This window comes from Lagopus leucura, unplaced genomic scaffold, assembly GCF_019238085.1.
Source record: "Lagopus leucura isolate 7727_CA_CO unplaced genomic scaffold, USGS_WTPT01 Super-Scaffold_100159, whole genome shotgun sequence".
Classification (NCBI taxonomy): Eukaryota; Metazoa; Chordata; class Aves; order Galliformes; family Phasianidae; genus Lagopus; species Lagopus leucura.
The window spans coordinates 12,684,899-12,703,397 of NW_024962335.1; the positions used below are offsets into that span (position 1 = coordinate 12,684,899).

Below are 18,499 nucleotides of genomic sequence, written 5' to 3' on the forward strand. Positions count from 1 at the left end.
TTTTATTTGGGAGGATATTCCCGATATTTATTTGGCAAGGACACCTTCTCCTTGTTTTTCCTTCACCCTGCCAAGCCTTACTGCCGCCTGGAAAAAGCAGGTCGACGTGGAAAGAGGGACGCAGACATAGGTGCGTAGCAGCAGCGGGTGAAGAAGACGAGGTGAGCACCTAAGAAATGTCAATGCCTTCTCCGGGACAAGATGGCGCTCGCTATCCCAGTACGAGCCCGCTGCGCCTTCCCCAACCATTCTGACCCCGCTCCCCTCCCGTAGCTCTGCGTTCCCCTTGCTCTCGCGAGATCTCACACGCGGCGTGTTGCGTCACCTGGGGCGGGGCGGTTATAAATACAGCGTGCGCGCAGTACCTCGCTCCTTCCGGCCAGGCGCGGGGACAGAATGGTGGGTGTGCGTTGTGGCGGTGGCTGGGCCCGGCCTTGCAATCCTTCTGGTATCGCTGCCATCCCTGCCCCAGTGGCTGCCAGGCCCTCATCCAGCTGCCCCACCGCCCCTGCGGGAGGTGGTGCGGGTCTCATTTTGGGGCTCTGTCACCGTGGGTGGGCGAGGCCTTAGCGTGGGATCGCGGGCGGCCGGGCCTGGTGCCCGCGAGTGCGGGATTTCTGTCGAGGTGGTAGGCAGCTGTGAGCTCGTGGTCACTGGTGAGGTTTGCGTGCCTCTTTGAGAAGGGGCTGGGGTGTTTTTTCGAGGAACTGCCGGCAGTACGGGCTGCTTGCCGTGATAGCCAGGCCGCGGTGTGCTCCAAGGTCAGGAGTGCCGATGTCAGTGCTTAGAGTTGAGCTTTGTCCCTCTGTTGGCGCCTGCTTGAATGGCGTGGCTGTGGAGAGGAGCCGAGTGCCCGCATAACTACATAACGATTCCTCTTTCAGCTGTGGGATCGAATTGCATGGTGAGGTGTGTCTCTCCCATGCAGTGGTATTGTGTTGGCAGCCTTTAGTCTTACTTAAGAGTCAGAACTACATTCTGGGCCTTGCCACGAGGTTCCCAATCCCAGCAGAAAGCCCTTTTGGAGACTGATATGCTTCTTAATGCAACTTCTGTGCTGGTGCATTTTTTAAAGCGTTTTCATTATTACTGTTTGCATATTGGATATTAGTGAATCTCTGAAGTAAGCATAATATATTTATTTTCTCTTTTTAGTCTCACCGCAAATTCTCAGCTCCCAGGCATGGCTCCCTGGGCTTCCTGCCCCGTAAGCGCAGCAGCAGGCACAGGGGCAAGGTGAAGAGCTTTCCCAAAGATGATCCCAGCAAGCCTGTCCATCTCACTGCCTTTTTGGGGTACAAAGCTGGGATGACTCACATTGTCCGTGAAGTTGACAGACCTGGGTCCAGTACGTATGACTCTTCCCTTATGAATGGCAAAAGATAACCTACTTCTCATAGGTAGCTGTGAATTTTAATCCTGCCTTAGCTTCGCGCCTTGTTCAGTAGGTGATTCTGCTGAGTGGGGTGAGGTATAAAGAAAGCATCCCAAACCATTCCTACTTCATGAATGATATCTAGCAGCAAGATCTGGCACTAGTTGTCTTGTTAGTGGTCCTCTTTCTGACATGTATGACAACTTGCACAGGAGCCTCATGTTTTAGTTCAGCTGTACTCTCGTGCTATTTAAGGATTTTTCTTGATGGACAGGTCTAATTAAATCACCTGCATCATACCTTTGTGAAAGGAATTTGTCTCCTTTAAGCTTGAAACTGTCTGAGAGTGAGGAAGAGCTGCTGCTGCTGGTGTTAACCCATATTTCTGTCTCACTGCAGAGGTGAACAAGAAGGAGGTGGTTGAGGCAGTCACTATAGTAGAGACTCCTCCCATGGTCATTGTGGGCATTGTGGGCTATGTGCAGACTCCTCGTGGTCTCCGCAGCTTCAAGACCATCTTTGCTGAGCACATCAGCGATGAGTGTAAGCGTCGCTTTTACAAGAACTGGTAAGAGAGCAGGACTTTCATTCGTTGACCTATTTTTTCTTCTAGGTTGCAAATTACTGCAGTGTAGCTTCTTGATTCAGCTTTTCCACTGGTGGCATTTGGCCTTAGTGTGAGCCAGTGTAATAATATGGCATGCCAGAGCGGGGCTTCTGGGAAGGTGACAGCATAGCGTTAGTGCTATTCTTGACACGGGGTGACAATCCTAGTTTTGGCCTGAGCTCTCCTTAATAGGCTACATGTGATGATACTTCGACGGGCGGACATAAGGAAATCGCCTTTGGCGTTTGTTGTTGAATGTCGAGTCCTGACTGTAGCCCTGTTTTCTCAGGAAAGGGGAGGATGAATGTTACTTTTGATTACTGTTCCGGGCACTGTTGCTGTGATTTCAAGTATGCACAATTTGCCTGAGAGTGGCTCCAGCGTGTCTAGAGCTCACAGCTTGTTTATGAACTTTGCAGGCAGGGTAAATGTCAGAGTAGTGCGACGATTGTCTCACGGGTGTTACAGTGATGACCTTACTGTCAGGCATGGCTCAGGCTTACGGGGGGAAACTGCGGTGTTGTGTAGCAGATAGCAGTCATCTGACGCAATTGCTTTAAAGATCTGTTTTTCTGTTATTGTTCGACATCTCTCTACAGTCTTTTGTCTTCTGTACTGTGAATATTAATGTGCTTTGGGATTCATGGCAGCTCCGCTCAGCTTTGGCAATCTTGCCTTTGTCTGATGAGCTCCAGGCTCCGCTTGCCAGTGGAAAAGACTGCTTAGAAGCTGGCAATGAGCCACAACTGGCTAAGGTGGCAGCTCCTTCCGCTCGTCCCCTTTCCCTGCGGGATCGATGAAGGGCTTAGCCAAACCTTGTCTCTGCTCTGCTCCTGAAGGCACAAATCCAAGAAGAAGGCCTTCACCAAGTACTGCAAGAAATGGCAAGATGACGAGGGCAAAAAGCAGTTGGAGAAGGATTTCAATAGCATGAAGAAATACTGCCAGGTTATTAGAGTCATGGCTCACACTCAGGTAGGTTTCCAGAGTTCAGGTACACAGTAGGAACAACTGAGATGGCAAGAATAAAGCCTGGTCAGTCTCAGCAGTGAGATTTCTACCCACCCCACAGTGTAATGATAACTGTTAAGCATTGAATCCCAATGGCCTTAATTCTGTATTAAGTGTACACTCACAGTGTGCATGAGTAGCCTTGAGGGGAACCACAGACAGTCTTCTACAGCTGTGCTCAAAAGAGGCTGAACCATAATGGGCACTGCTTGGACTCGGTCCTTGTTGATGCCTGGCTCTCAATTCAGCAGCAGATGGAAATAGACCAGATACTTAACTTTGTGTGGTCATGGAGTTTGAAGCTGTTCTGCAGGGGCTGGAGTTACTCAGGCTTTCAGTGGCTTCTGTGGGGAGCCAGTGGAGGAGGTGTTTTGAATGGTGCTGGTGTCTGCCTGGCTGTCGAGTGTTGTGTCAGGCTTTCTTGAGGTGTAATTAAATCTATGAGTTAGCTATAAGCATAGTAAGATGTCTAATTACAACTTTGCTGACTTTAATAAACTAGTTTCCAATATTAGACACCAGAGACAGCATTGAAGCTGCTGTTAGTAGTCCTAGCAATCCCTCTGTTCTAAATATGGACTATAAATGTGGCTGCTGTTCAGTTACAAAAAAAAAAAGATCAGGCCAGACTGGAATGGTACTGGAATAGTTGATACAAGGTCAATCTGGAAGAACAGAAACTAAATTTCATCCTTTGTTTTCCAGATGCGTCTGCTTCCCCTGAGACAGAAGAAGTCTCACCTGATGGAGATCCAGGTGAATGGTGGCACTGTTGCTGAGAAAGTGGATTGGGCTCGGGAGAAGCTGGAACAGCAGGTCCCTGTGTCAAGTGTCTTTGGCCAGGATGAGATGATAGATGTCATTGGAGTCACCAAGGGCAAGGGATATAAAGGTAATTACATGGAAGCTCTGTGGAATCAGAGTGCGTGTTTTAATAAAATCCTGGCCTTTGGTTCTCACAGCTGAGTGGGCCAAGAGCTGAGGAGGTATTGCTGTCACAGTTCGGTGATGAAACCATGGAATAAGCGCTGGGCACAGCGCCTGACATCCGTGAGGAGTCATTCCATGCTGCCTTCCTTCTGAGAACAACACTTCCTGGGGACAGCCAGGGAGGGGACACGCACAACTTTAGGACGGTGTGCTTCAAGAAAAGCAATTCCTGGAGTGCTATGTCTAGGCTTCCCTTTTGTTGCTCAGGGACAGTGCTCAAAAGGTCTTCTGAGCTCGGTTTGAAAACTGAAGTCATCACAGCTTGACAAGAAACATAAACACTGCTTGGGTTTCTTGTTCCAGGTGTTACCAGCCGTTGGCACACCAAGAAGCTGCCTCGCAAGACTCACAGGGGTCTGCGCAAGGTGGCCTGTATTGGTGCGTGGCATCCTGCTCGTGTGGCTTTCTCTGTGGCCCGTGCTGGTCAGAAAGGGTATCACCATCGGACTGAAATCAACAAGAAAATCTACAAGATTGGCCAGGGTTACCAAATCAAGGACGGAAAGCTGATCAAAAACAATGCGTCGACTGATTATGACTTGTCTGACAAGAGCATTAACCCTCTGGTGAGTTGTAACAGCTGTGTGGAAAGAGTTGCTGTCTTCTGAGGCAATTGGGTGTGGTACAAGATGTGAAACGATTGAATGAAGAGCACTTGAGGAAAAAACTCAGCTGCTGTGGGTGGTGGTGCTGCTGAGTCATTCTCAGTATTGACTTGCGTAACTTTTGCTTACTGCATTTAATAATTGGCAGCTGTATCAAAGGATGCTAGGAATGACACATGTAAATAAGGAATAATTCAGCCATGAAAGCAGTTTTTAAAGGGGTTCTCAGTGAGTGAAGGAATGGCCAAGTTCCAGAATTGGCGCAGGAACCTCAGGCTGTGGGCACATGTAATGGCTGATCTCACTTCACGGTGTGCGCTGACTGTTTTCTCCCTATCCAGGGTGGCTTTGTCCACTATGGTGAGGTGACCAATGATTTCATCATGCTGAAAGGCTGCGTTGTTGGGACCAAGAAGAGGGTCCTAACCCTGCGCAAGGTAAGTAGGGTTGGAACAGCTTCTGTCAGCTGCATTGCCTCTGGTTCAAGTATCTTTGCTTGCTGCTGTGGGGATTCTTAAGATTCTTTGCTGGTGGGGGCTGATCACTGTTTACAAACTATGAGTTGGCTTGTTAGCAAATGCTCCTTGTGTAATAGCAGCTGAAATATGAAGTCAGAGTGACTTAAGTGATGATGAGGAGAAAGTCACCAGCTTTCTGGCAGGTTGAAAGGATGCTGCTGCTGGACTCACCTGGCATCTCTCTTGTAGTCCCTGCTTGTGCAGACCAAGCGTCGGGCCCTGGAGAAGATTGACCTGAAGTTCATTGACACAACCTCCAAATTTGGTCACGGCCGCTTCCAGACAGCTGAGGAAAAGAAGTCTTTCATGGTAAGGATATTTTCTAAAGCTGGCAAGTCTTTTTGTGTTGGCACTGCCTTGGGCTTAAAGCAGCTCCTGGTGGTAGTGTTTGCAGTGGACTGTGGGTGGCATTTCCCGTGTGGCACGCGAGGAAGTGGAGCTGTAGTCCCTGTACTTCTTCAGTGTCAGTCCTCTGCAAGGGCAGTGTGCTGGTCAGCAGCTTGGTAGGTGTACAGGTGCTTCCCCACTAGATGGCACCAATGTTTCTTAAATTTGAAGTCTAATTTGATGCAGCCTGTCAAGTTTGGCTTTCTGCTGAAGCTTTTAGCTTCCAGCAGGTGGCATCATTGAGGCATTTTATTTGTAGTAAGCAGAGAATTTATTTAAAAAAAGAAATATGATGAAACTGCAAGAAGTTAATTGGTTGTGGTTATCAGTGGAATAGACTGTTAACATTTCTTCTTTTTTCTCTTCCAGGGACCACTCAAGAAAGATCGTATTGCAAAAGAGGAGGCAGCTTAATCTGTAGAGTTGTCTTGTGTTCTGCAGCCTGTGTGCTGCCAGATCAAAAAATAAAGATTTTAAAGAATCTAACTTTGTTTCTTGGTTTACATATAGCTGCATCAAGTTGGGCACTCTGGCTGCAGGTCTTATGCATGGGATCAACTAAACAAAAACCTCCCATTCATCAATACCCCAGTTCTAACAGTATTCCTGTAATGAGTAAGGAACTGCCCATTGCTCTCCTCACCCAGAGAAGGTTTTGGTGCAGAGCAGGGCTCTATGTGGTCGTGAGAAGTAATGTAGAATACCTTGGTAGCTGCAAACACCAATCCTCTGTGTGGCAGCTAGGGCTCCTTTGCATTGAACTGTGGTTAGAACTAATGGAACTGTTTTAGGTAGCTGGTACAGCACTGAATTTTGCATAAGTGCCTGTAGTGGGTGGCTGGCACTTCCAAGTGATAAATGGAACTTGTGTAGTAGTCTCAAGCTTCTTGGTGATGGGAAATGGGCCTGCCTGGGAGGAGAGGAGGGTGATATTTTCGCCATGATCCCTCAGTCTAATGCCAAGGAGGGAGCGCTGTGTGTGCTGCTGGTGTTGCATTACCGGCTGGCTGAAAATATGCCTCTGATCTTGGGGGGAGGGAGGGCAGTTTGGCTGCTGTTCCCAGCTGGGTTTCCTTGGTGTAGGATTGGAGATGCAGCTCTTGTGCACAGACTCAGCTCTTTATAGCAGGAGTCCTGACAAGCATTGCGTTTATGGGAGTTGTGGTGTTATACCAAGAAAGGCAGCACAGCCCTGAGCGCCTGGGTGCCTCCAGCCACAATAGTGAGATCACTCGTGCTTTGGGCCATAGCCTGACTGAAGGCTCATGTAAATTTAGATAACTGTGCTGGTGTAGCCTTTGCTGCCCATAATTGGAGAGGAGACTGTGATTAAGGCAATAACCCTCCAGATTTACACACCAAGTGAATTGGCACGTGGATCTGCACTGAGATATATCCAGGGCAGTGCTATTTGCTTTGATAGGAATGGAAAAGGATGGATGTAGAAAATACTTTTCACAGTGATGCGTAAGAACCTTCTAAGAGTTAAAAGGTGGCCAGGAGGAGGAAAAACATTTACCTTGTTTCCCTAGAAACCAGACTCCATGACTGCACAATCTGGCTGGCTCGCTGTCAGCCTCGCTTAACACATGAACCTGTTGGCTGCTTTCAGCCAAGTGTAACAAGAGAGGTCTCAACGACCAATTTTAACTTCATTTTTTTCATAAGTCCCCTCAAATTGGCAGGCAGGTAGAACGAAATCCTAAATTAGTAATTCTCCAGTGCAGGAAAGTGGGATTTCCAACCAGCAGCCATCTCAAGGTGACAGCTTCATGAGCAGCTCTGAAGATGGAGGTTTCCCTTAGAGAGCCTTGCTCTTTTTGGTTGGCTGTGAGTTGACCATTTCACACGTGTACATATGCAGAGCTCTTAGCCAGCCGTACCTGCTGCTGCTATTTGATCAGACCAGCCTGAGGTCTCAGAGGGGACTGGGATTAGCAGTGAGCTGCTGGGGATGAAAACCCATGATGAAATATGCGCTGCTAATTCTGCCTCTTCCAAAATCTCAGAGGCCTTCTCGTTTTCCCAAACTGCAATTGGTGGCAGGGTCTCCAGTGGCAGCTAAGAAGCTGGTGAGTTTATTTCAAAGCAGTAATGACAATGGGGGGAATTTTTGGTCAAATTAGCACCTAATTAAAAAGAAGCAATCCTGAAGAAATGCCATCCGTGTTAGGGATACTCAGCGCCCGTCTCGCAGGAGGAGCTCTTTCATTCAGCTGGGGACCTGGTGCCAAGCTTTCATTAGTTTATGCTTGAAGTGGTGGTTGCTGTTAAAACACCGACTGGGTAAGAAAACAATACTGCAAAAGTATTTTTTAATCCTTTTTCCTCCTGAAAACTTGGGGACAGGAGGACATCCAACGTCAGGAGATGGCGCTCGTCCCTCTCCAGAAAGTGGTGGCAGAGGGTGTCCATGACACTTGTCCCCAAGTCCAGTGGTGCCCCACTGGGAAAAGCCCCACTTGACTGAGATTGGTCACCTAGTGCTCCTTGAAATGATTGGAAGCTGTCTGGTACAAAACACCAGGCTTAGGTGCAAAGCAACTGAGATCATGGCAGGGCCACACGGATGGGAGAAGCTGTGGAGCACCAAGTTGTGCTTCTGTCACATAGGTGTGACTTTCATCTCCTGAGCCTTCCCGCTTCTACAGACCTCCATTCATCCCCCCCTCCATCCACACATCCATTTCTCCATCTACCCCTCCCTCCATCCCTCTCCACTCATCCATCCCTCAATCCATCCATCCGTCCATCCAGGATGACAAGGACAGTCCCCATAGAAATGCTTAGAAGTCAAAGCAGGTCACACATTCGTCCCCCAGCCAGGGGACAAAAGATGGGCTTCTCTTCCCTAGAGCTAAGATCTTTATCATTATTATTATTGCTGTTATTATGATTTTAATCACTTATCTTCACTGTGAGCTTTTTCTATCACTGCCAACCCCAGCCATATCTGTGGGTCAGAAGGTCAGGGAGGATCCTGCATCCTGACGATGCTCGGGGAGACCTGCTTGTCCTTGAGCCTTGGGGAGCAAGCAGAACTGTGGGAACATGCCTGGCCCCAGCTGGATGGCTGGGAAGTGAGGCCGACTTTCACCCCCGGCACCTGAAAGCCCCAGCACTCCCCAGCTGCCGGCAGCACGGGGGTTGGGATCGGAGGGGGGCCGCTTTCACAGCTTCCCGCAGCACATCTGGGTCGGAGCTCTTCCCAGCGCCTTTCCTCACTGGAGATGAAACGAGGTGCAGCTGTGACACTCCAGCAGAGACGTTAGAAGTGTGTGAGGCTGCCCGGGGGGCACGGAGTGGGTTCAAGCTGGGGGTCTTGGCTCTTGCAATTAGCTCCGCAAGCAGCCCAGCTGACACCGCGCCTTTGATCTGAGTGACAGGCTCTGAGCTTCAATCGTGCTCGACATGGAGGAGATCATGAACGTGCCCTGGGGTGGTGAGACTGGGTTCACACAGTGCACACTGAGCCCAGCAGCACATGTCTGTGGGTCAGAGCAGGCAGGTTGGAGGCTGTTGTTCCCCATCTCACTGCCTCTTCAAGTTGCTGTTTGCTTCGTAGGGCCCCTGAGCACAATGGACCCCAGCCCCTAGCTTCACACCCAGCGGAACCCAAAGGGACCCAAAGGGACCCTCAGACAGCAGCACCGCTGTCCCTCCAGCCCCTGATGCAGCACAACTCGCTGGGTGGCATAGGACTTACAGGAGGCCACGTGGCTTTTGGGAAGTCCCCACAGCCATCACCAAGCTGGACAACCAGGCGGTGTTGCTGTGGCAGCCATGGGATGAAGAGAAGAAGACTAAATGCATCCCCCACCACACCACCTTTTTCATAAAGCATGGGTGCAGGGCTGGGATGGCCACCATGAGATCCCCAGGGTTCCTCATTGCCATGCTGGAGCTTGATCCCATCCACCACCTCAAAGAGCTTTTATTATTACCATTATTTTGAATTTACTTCTTGGCACCAGCAGCAGTGGGGACTGAGTTCAAGCAGCTACATGAGTGCGTGGATGCGGTCATTGAGCATCCTCCTGCCTCGGCTACAAGAAGACCCCCTCAGTTTTACTGATGCACATCGCTCTTATCTGCCACCATTGTCTGGTTCTGGATGGAGCCCAAAGCCCATTTGTTCCATTGGGAATGGACAAGCCAGCGGGCCTGGGAGATGCTGCTGGCGGGAGGTGTTTATAATCTTTGTTTAGTTACAGAGAGCCTGGACACCCACTGCCGCTTCCCTACACACAATAGGATCAAACGGCTCCGGGACATTTCCTCGCTCCTTGCAGATGAAATCGCCACATCTGCTGCCCTGCTGCAGCCCCTGCTCCTGGCTTTGTGGGTCCCACACCCCACCAGTGCCCTGGCTCTCAGAGGGCTGTGGGGGATTTCTTGTTGCTGCCATCTCTGCCTCAAAATGGGGCATTTCCTCATTTCCTATCCCTGTTTCTGTTTTCAGAACCTGTGGGCGAGGGGAAGTGGTGTTACTCATGTGGAAGAAATCATGTCACCACCTGCCCCCAGGGCAGAAGATAAAACACCCACCGGTGGTGCCCTGCCCATGTTTTTGGGAGAATGGAAATCTTCACACCTCCCTCCCCTATTGGTGTCAGGCCCTGGTACAGACTTTCCCTGTCCAGACTTTACCTGTTGGACCTCTGCGGATCTGTTCTTGGAGTGGAGCAGGAGCATCCTCCTGGCACCCACCTGCTTCACCATCTTATCCCAACCTCCTCTTCCTCCTCAGGATGCCCTTTTTGCCCTCCCTGGGTGCCACGGAGTTCAAATCCCAATCCCATCTGCTGGTGGTGTGCCTTGGGGAGGGGGCATTTCCCCTATGCCAGCTTTGGGAATACAAAAAATATGAATAGTCCCTCTTCTTGCAGGCAACTTTCTCTCTCCCTTCCATCTCCACCAAGGGTTAAATCTCCTCCTGGGTAAGTAATGTTTAACCTAACCCATTACTAATTAAATGGATGACTTCAGGCAGGTTTTGTTATCGTCTTGGAACACCTGATGCATGTGTCACTGGCAAGAGCTCTGCTTGTCTCAAGTTCACCGGCAATCCTTGAACTCCCGATGCCTTCTCTCTTCCCGTCCCGCTGCAGCAAAGCCCTGTCAGCTGGGGGACCCCCATCCCCACATTCCCTTTGGGGGGACACCACTGAGAAGGACAGGATGGAGATAAAGCATGGGCAGCCCCATACTGGAGGACATCTCAGCCCCACAGAAAGCCTCAGGGCTGGTTGACATCATTCTCATGCTTCAAGGTATAAATAACCAACCTGGTAAACAAAGGAAACTCCCCACGAAGACCATGTAAGGCAGAGCCGCTGTTGTACCATTTATTTATTAGCTCACCATTGCTATTTCCTGCCTCTGTTGGTCAGAGACCTCCTATGTTGGCCAAAAGTCAACTTTTCCTCCCCCGCCACGAATTTACAGTAACCCTTGGCTTACAGCTCGGGCTCTCAGGGGGTGCACCAGCATTTGGTCCTGGTCCTAAGGAGGACCAGCATCTCTGGTGGATCTTCCAAGCCATAGGTCTGGGGGATCATCACTCAGGAGAGCTTTATCTTGCAAGTCTTTGCTGCGGGAGGCAAAGGGAGCACTCGGTTAAGGGTGAACACACACCTGCAAGGGGGCTGGGAGTTGCTCACTCAACAAGACAGAGCGAGGCCATGCACGCGTCCTCTCCAGGACCCAGCTGTGCTCCCACTCCTCAGCCTGTCACTGCCTTCAGAGCTGCCAGTAGATTGGTCCGTGCATGTGCTTCCCATCTTGCTGCAGGCAACAGCAGTCAGGTTCGTGTGGGCCCCTTCTATCCTTATATCAGATGTGCACCAGCTGGTTTGCATGGAGAGAAGCTGGAGGACACTGGGGAGTGGTGCAGAGTACCTGGGGATGGATGGGAGCTGCTCCAGATCCACAGCTAAATCTGGCTGAGGATTTGGGGCCATGGGAGAGGATTGTCCACGTTTTGAGGATGCTAAGCAATTCCAGCTCTCATTTGGGAATGCCCAGGGTGGAGGGACAGAGCAGCAGATCCAGGATCATCGGAGTACCTGTGGGCATCTGTATCCCTCCATCCCAAACTGAGATCTGCCCATGGATCTTGGGTGGGCTTCTGTGGAGCCAGGGAGCTGGACTCAATGAAAGATCTGGAGCAGAAGTCATACAGGGAGCGGCTGAGTGAATGGGGTTGTTCAGTCTGGAGGCTCAGTGGAGACCTTATGGTTGTCTACAACAGCCTGAAGGGAAGTTGTGGTGAGGTGGGTGTCAGCCTCTTCTCCCAGGTAACAGCAATAGGATGAGAGGGAATGGCTTAATGTTGCACCAGGGGAGGTTCAGGTTGGATATGAGGAAATACTTATTCTCTGACAGAGCTGTAATACAGTGGCACAGGCTGCCCAGGGAGGTGGTGCAGTCACCATCCCTGGAGGTGTTCCAGAGCCGTGTGGATGTGGCACTGAGGACATGGTCAGTGGGCATGGTGGGGATGGGCTGGCAGTTGGACCAGGTGATCTTAGAGGTCTTTTCCAACATTCATAATTCTGTGATTCTATGGCCCTTATGGGTCCATTCCAACTTGAGATATTCTATGATTCTGCGAATCACCATCTATCTTGGCTTCTCCTTCCCTTAGAAAGGAAGAACATGGCTTGGTCCTTGCTAGCTGCAGGCGGGCTTGGAGCCATGGAGGGACAGTGCATTTGCTTTGCCATTGTGGGGATGAATGGAGCTGCCAGTAGGCTTGGGGGTCTCCCTGGATTTCTCCTTTCTGGCTGCTCATTCCCTACCCTAAATCCATACCTTAGGGCTGTTCAGGAGCAGGGAGGTGGTGTTCACCCCATCCAGTGCTGTCTCCTCTGTCATTGTTATTAAGGCAATTCTCAAGCAGCTTGGATCCTGTTTTTGTGCTGATGCTGCCTGGCCCTACAGGAGAGAGAAACACAGGAAATGGCTGCGACGGAAGCAGAATCATCTCCTGGAGAGAGCAAGGAGCAGCCCTTGCAGCCGCTGAGGGAACAAAGAGAGGGATTCAGAGGGGCTGTGTTATTGCCAGCCCCACTGCCAACCCATGGCTTCCCTCCACCCCAATCCCCTGGGATGAGCTCATGGACACGCTGCCTTCATGGAGGGCACAGCAGTTGTGCCCTTTCCCCGTGGTTAAACAAACTGGGATTTCTGCAGAGCTCTGCACTTGGATCCTTGCAGCACCACGGCTGCGTGGGCACGGGTCTCACTGCCATCCCGGAGCTCTGTCCCTCCTCCCCAGAGTGCTCCTGTGCACACAACAGGCCCTCTGTCCCGCAGGCACAAAAGGAAACGTTGAGCCAAAAGGCCATTGGGAGCGTGCGAGAATATTCCTCGTGGCCTCATGGGCTGTCCCAGCCCTGTCCCCAGTGTGTCCCAGCACACGTCCTCTTCTCTAGGTGCTACTCATCCCAAAGAACAAGGACATCTCCCTATTCCCTGCACTAAGACCATATCCAATGGGACTTCTGTCCACATGGCTCCAGTGCAGGAAAATGCTGCTGCACTCTTGTGCGTCCCAGCCCTGGGAGAGCAGCATGGATCATGGGGATGTGAAGGCACCTAAGGGGTGGCACTGCTGGGGGAAGCTTACAGCACTTCTACCCTAAAGGCCAGCAGCTGGAGGGCTTCCATTGCTGGGGAGCGCAGCAATTCCCAGGCTCTGCCTTTGTGCAGTGTTTGTGGCTGCAGCATGAGCGCCAAAATGTCATCGGCCCCTTATCTGCAATGTATCCGGGTCCTTTTGGTACCCACACAGCCTCCAAAAATAGCCCCAGCAGAGGAAAAAAATACATCCCTAAAATAGCACTGCCATTCAGGCTGTCCAGCACCAGGCTTTACACCTGGTCAAGTGCCATTATGACTCTGCAAGGGGACGGTGGCTCCGCTCCCCTGTGCTTTCCCACTCTTCCCAAACCAGCACTGGGAGCTCTGGGACACACCAGGACACTGCCACCAACTGTTCCTTGCGTAGGTTCTGTGCAGCCTGAGCCAGGTGTCCCCCACCACGGGATGCTGACACTGCTGCAAGAGGAGTGATCCTGCTGAAAGTCTCTCCTGAAAAGGAGCGCTGGTGAAGAGGAGGAAGCCAAGAGGAAGGAAGGCCTTGTTTGCCTGTTCCCAAAGCACCGCAGGAACTGCTATATGAGGCATTACCTGACCTCACTTACAACTCCGGATACCCTTCTCCTGCTCCCCGCTGGAGCCTCCCCCAGCTCCCACCACCTTGCACTGTGCCACTCCTCCAAGCTGCCCTGACACCCACAGCTGCTTTCCGCCAAGCTGCAAGTCCTCTTCCGGCTCCTTGTGCTCCAAATTTATCTGCACCTGCTCTTCCTCACGGATGGACCAGGTTCAGTCCCTGCGCGTGGACGCAGGAGCATCTGATGACCCAGGGCAAAGCTGTTACGCATGGTGGTCCACGCAATGTGGGCTTCCAGTTCTGGGGAGGAGTGGTTGTGCTGCTTTACATGAACACAGCTTGAAAACTGGGGGCTCGGGAAGAGGGAAACCACGGCTCTGCATCTGTCACTGACACATATTGGCTTCGGTACCATATTCAGCCAGGATGGATATTAGGAAATTCAGTTCAGGTTGGATGTTAGGAAAGATTTCTTCTCAGAAAGAGTGGTGCTGCAGTGGCACAGGCTGCACAGGGAGGTGGTGCAGTCACCATCCCTGGAGATGCTCCAGAACCGTGTGGATGCGCCATTGTGGTCAGTGGGCATGGTGGGGGTGGGCTGGCTGTTGGACTGGGTGATCTTAGAGGTCGTTTTCAACTTAATGACTCTATGATTCTATATCTCAGTTTGCTCCCTGCCTCCTACAGTGCCGTGCAGCTGGACTTGTCAGTGTCCACAAAGGGCTAACAGACAAGACCACGACACAAAAGCTTCATGCTCTTTGTAGACTATTGCTTCCTCTGACGCCCTTCAGAAGAGCTTGGAAAAGATGTTTATGCAGAACACAAAAGGTCTGAGGATGTGAATTGGATGCGGAGGGATGAAGCCCAGCGTGACATAAATGCTCTGCAAGTTGAATGTTCCCATTGATCAGCATCTTCCGCTTTGTCTGTGGGGATGCTTTCCACCACGGATGACCTATTCATCCAGGGACTGCTACAGTTGCAACCTCACAGCACCTCACCAATCCCTGGTTAAAATTGGGGCTGGAGGAGGAGGAGGAGGAGGAAGGGGGTACATGAGTCAAAGCAGCAAAACACAGCAGCCTTGAGGAGGATGATTTCAGGACTGGAAAGGATCCTCTGAAATAACAGGTTATTTCCAGGCTTAGGAAATGAACCAAGCAGCCCACTGGCCCAAAGGGGACCATGGAGAGGTCTTGCATCCCTGTAATCAACAACCCGGTGAGCGAGCTGAGGTCACCACTCGTTCCAGAGGACAGGAACTCAGGGAGAGGAAGAGGGGACCGGATGCTTGGCCAAAATACCTTAAGAAGTGATGTTAAGGATATCCCCTCTCCTCCCGAGCCAAGCAGTGACGGTACATTCCTGGGGCTCCTCTGGGAGCAGTAGTGGGGGGTGGCTTCCATCAGGTGCCCCCTGGAGGGGTTGCCCTGCACCTCTTCCCACTACATTTCTCCTAGCCTTCCTCCACCCATACTGTGTTTCCACCTACCCACCTTCTTCATTCTGAAAGGAGAACCAGCGACAGAAAGATTCCAAATGCACACAAACAGGATGCAAGCGGATTGTGACCCAGTGGGGAGTAGAATGGGGCAGAGGCATGAAACTGCTGACCAAGGAGAGGCCGTGGGGAGCGTGGCTCTGGGGGGCTGAAAGAGCAGGACACCAGTGTGAATATCACCTTTGCCCTCATTTATCTACCAAGGACCATAAGAGCACAAGCCCATTCATTACCACTGCACTGTTCAAGTCAATTGTGAGCCACAGTGGTGCCATCCCAAGGTGGCACGATGAAGCTCTGCCAGTGTGGAGATCAGAGGTCCTAGGCAGCCATGCTCACACATCTTCATCCTCTGTCCTGCAGTCACTGTTCCAAGCTGAAGGACATGGGTCACCTTGTGCAGGTGTCACTCTCCAGGGTCCCTTGGCTCTCTGGACTGACAAGAGTGAATGTCTGAACTTTAAAACATTCCGTAAAGCCTTGTTGGTTGCTTGCCAACAGTTATCCAAAAAGGATGTGTGTATGTGTGTGAGGTTGTGAGTGGAGATGCTGCAGACCAAGGGGAGAGATGCACAGCTTCTGTACCTGGGGGACCATGTTGTTCAGATCATGTCCCCAGAACAAAGCACGCCTTATCAAGGGCCGAGGGGTTCCCAGAGTAACCAGACAAGCCATGTGCAGCCCCGCTTTGCTCTGTGGGCTGAGATCTGATGGAGGCCCAGCTTAGCACAGGCCGTGGCAGCTGCGTCATCCTTCCCCTCTCCCCACCCCCTTTTTCCCCTGAAAAAATCTCTAAGAGATTTTTTTTTTTTAATTGGCATTGTCCATTGGATCTCTAGTTCCTAGCCAGGCAAAACAAGGCATGCATCTTACTGGAGACAGGATAGAGGACTCTTGGAGTTAATCGTTTTCTCCATTGTCTTTCCAATGTGTGCTGAGATGTCCGTGGCTGAGGAACCCATTGTGCTGCCTTCCTGCTTGTTTTTCTAGCAGTCTCCAGTGAATAAAAGCAATGCAGGGCTCGTAATACACTTTCCGTGACCTCTAATCTCGCTGTACGATCTATCTCAATGCTAGGTTGCATACAGTATTCATTAACAGCAGTTCCACCTCCGACCCACTGACTTCTCCAAATCCCAGCTTAGAATCATAGAACCACAGAATGGCTTAGGTTGGAGGGGATTTTAAAGCCCACCCAGCACCAATCACCTGCAGTGGGCAGGGCTGCAGCCTACCAGACCAGGTTACCCAAGGCCCCATCCAACCTGGTTTTGAACACCTCCAAAAAGCTTCCCCCAACTTTCTCAAGCTTCCCGTGTCTGGAGCACTACCTCCTCTATTTCCATCTGCTCTCTCCTTGGCCAGCAGAGCATGCCTGCCAAGGACCATCCCACCACGAGCAGATCGGTGTGATGCAGTGGCAGTAATGCAGCTCCCTCCCTGTGTCAGCAGCAGCACGAGGAGCCAAAAGGCTGGAGGCAGTTTTGGGGTAGACAAAGCCTGCAGGTTTGCCTTCCCACCCTGGCTATGAGCTCATTTTGCCACACGGGCTTGATGAGATTCCCAGATGCAGAGGCACAATGAGGCAGGGAAGCCCTTGTTATTCGGTGGTTATTCCGCATGGCTCCTCTGGGAATATTTGCTTTTCCTAGCTTTTTCCTGCCACGCCGGAAGCCCTCAGGTGTCCCTGGGCTAGGACGGCCACCTGGGCTTCAGGCCTGAGTCATCCCGTCTTCCCTCAGCCTTCCTTTTTGCAAGTAGTGGTGAGAAACAACAAGAATGAATCACTCAGAGGAGGAGATGGCTAAGGCACCGGCAGCCCTATCCAGGTGCCCTGGTACATGGCGTCCCAGTCCTGGCATCACAGGGGACCACAGTCTAGGCACCATGCATCACCGAGTGACAATGGGCTGGGGACTGCAGGGGACAAGGAAATCTCTGAGTCATCTCACTGGAAGCTGTGATCACAAGTTCCTCCCTAAATGGACTGAGTTCAGTCTTTCCCAGCTCGAAAGGGCCATTCTTAGAACCAGAGCCAAATCCCACTTCAGGGTTTTGTGCTCAGACCTGGCTCCAGCAAAGAAAAAATGCCAGCTCCGTGTTTATCATAGAAGCACAGAATGGTTGGATTGGAAGGGACCTTAAAGCCCACCCAGTCCCAACCAGTGCCTTGGGCAGGGCTGCCTCCCACCAGTTCAGACTGCCATAGAGCCCCATCCAAACTGGCCTCTTCTCCTTGTTTTTTCTCTCCTTTGCTTCTTCACACCAAGCAATTACGGACAAGACCCCAGCCTGCCATGTCTGTGCCCACCTTGAAGAACCTGTGCACCCTTTCTCTCAAATTGCCAGGGCAATCTGCCTGCTGTTAGCAAGTGGGCACAGGCAGCACAGGGAGGCGTGGAGCTGGGACACCACCACAACCCATCTCCAGCCAAACTCACACTCCATGTTTGTCAGCCACATCTGCCACGGAGGCAACCAGCAAGTCTGTTCATGCTCTGGGATTCCCAAGAGCTGTGCAGCTGAGCTTGCTATGAGAAAACTGGCAATAGGTTGAGCTGTGCTGGGTCTGGCTGTTTGTGGATTCTCTGTTCTCTTCCTAGGTCCCAGGGAGGTTACCCAAGCTGGCCACTAAGCACATGGGGTGCTTGTATCTTGCTGTTTCACGCTGCTAGGAGCTGGCCCTGGAGCCATCACAACCACAGTAATATGGCCTGGGGAAGGGCTTGGCAAGCCAGAATATTTAGACTGTGCCATGCGTGGCTGAAGAAAGAGGAGGAAGAGGTCAGTTGTTGTCTTTGTATTTAGGAAGGCAGTCTGGAGATCAGCCTCATCTGAAGATGGTTCGGGCAGTTACAGAAGGGACTTATGGTTTGGAAGAACTGCTCTTCTGAATGAGATCAGACATGGCCTCTTCTGCCAGATAACAGCAACAGGATGAGGTGCAATGACCTCAAGTTGTGCCAGGAGAGGTTCAGATTGAATATAAGGAAATTTTTTTTTCCCAGGAGGAGCAGTGCTGCAGTGGCACCAGGGAGGTGGTGCAGTCACCTTCCCTGGAGGTGTTCCAGAACCATGTGGATGTGGCACTGAGGGACGTGGTTAGTGGGCATGGTGGGGATGGGCTGGAGGTTGGAGTATGTGATATTAGAGGTCTTTTCCAACCAAAATGATTTTATGGTTCCATTACTCTACGAACAGACGATCATCGTGCTGTGTGGCTTGAGGACTGTGAGGGTCAGTAGATATCGATTTTCCTGATGCCCAAGGCAGGCCAGAGACAGCTCCCCCTCTGACAGACCCATAGTGAAACACTGCCC

At 51.3% G+C, this 18,499-nt stretch overlaps 1 protein-coding gene and 1 non-coding gene across 2 annotated transcripts; both read left to right on the top strand.

Moving 5' to 3' along the window:
- The first annotated feature begins 362 nt into the window (after positions 1 to 362).
- RPL3 (ribosomal protein L3) lies at positions 363 to 5,979 on the top strand. Its single transcript, XM_042890393.1, has 9 exons — positions 363 to 399; positions 1,156 to 1,348; positions 1,775 to 1,943; positions 2,822 to 2,957; positions 3,699 to 3,885; positions 4,287 to 4,549; positions 4,930 to 5,025; positions 5,296 to 5,415; positions 5,863 to 5,979. Exons 1-9 carry the CDS (start codon positions 397 to 399, stop codon positions 5,905 to 5,907), a joined length of 1,212 nt encoding a protein of 403 aa, XP_042746327.1. The 5' UTR covers positions 363 to 396; the 3' UTR covers positions 5,908 to 5,979.
- On the top strand, positions 3,991 to 4,083 carry LOC122190522. Its single transcript, XR_006182166.1, has one exon. It is a non-coding gene; the product is annotated as a small nucleolar RNA U83B (small nucleolar RNA).
- Positions 5,980 to 18,499: the final 12,520 nt, after the last annotated feature.

Excerpts from the sequence above, each read along its gene's own strand:
- RPL3 (XM_042890393.1), top strand. Across the intron at positions 1,349-1,774 it reads AGTTGACAGACCTGGGTCCA|AGGTGAACAAGAAGGAGGTG; the intron begins GTACGTATGACT and ends GTCTCACTGCAG. Across the intron at positions 4,550-4,929 it reads ACAAGAGCATTAACCCTCTG|GGTGGCTTTGTCCACTATGG; the intron begins GTGAGTTGTAAC and ends CTCCCTATCCAG.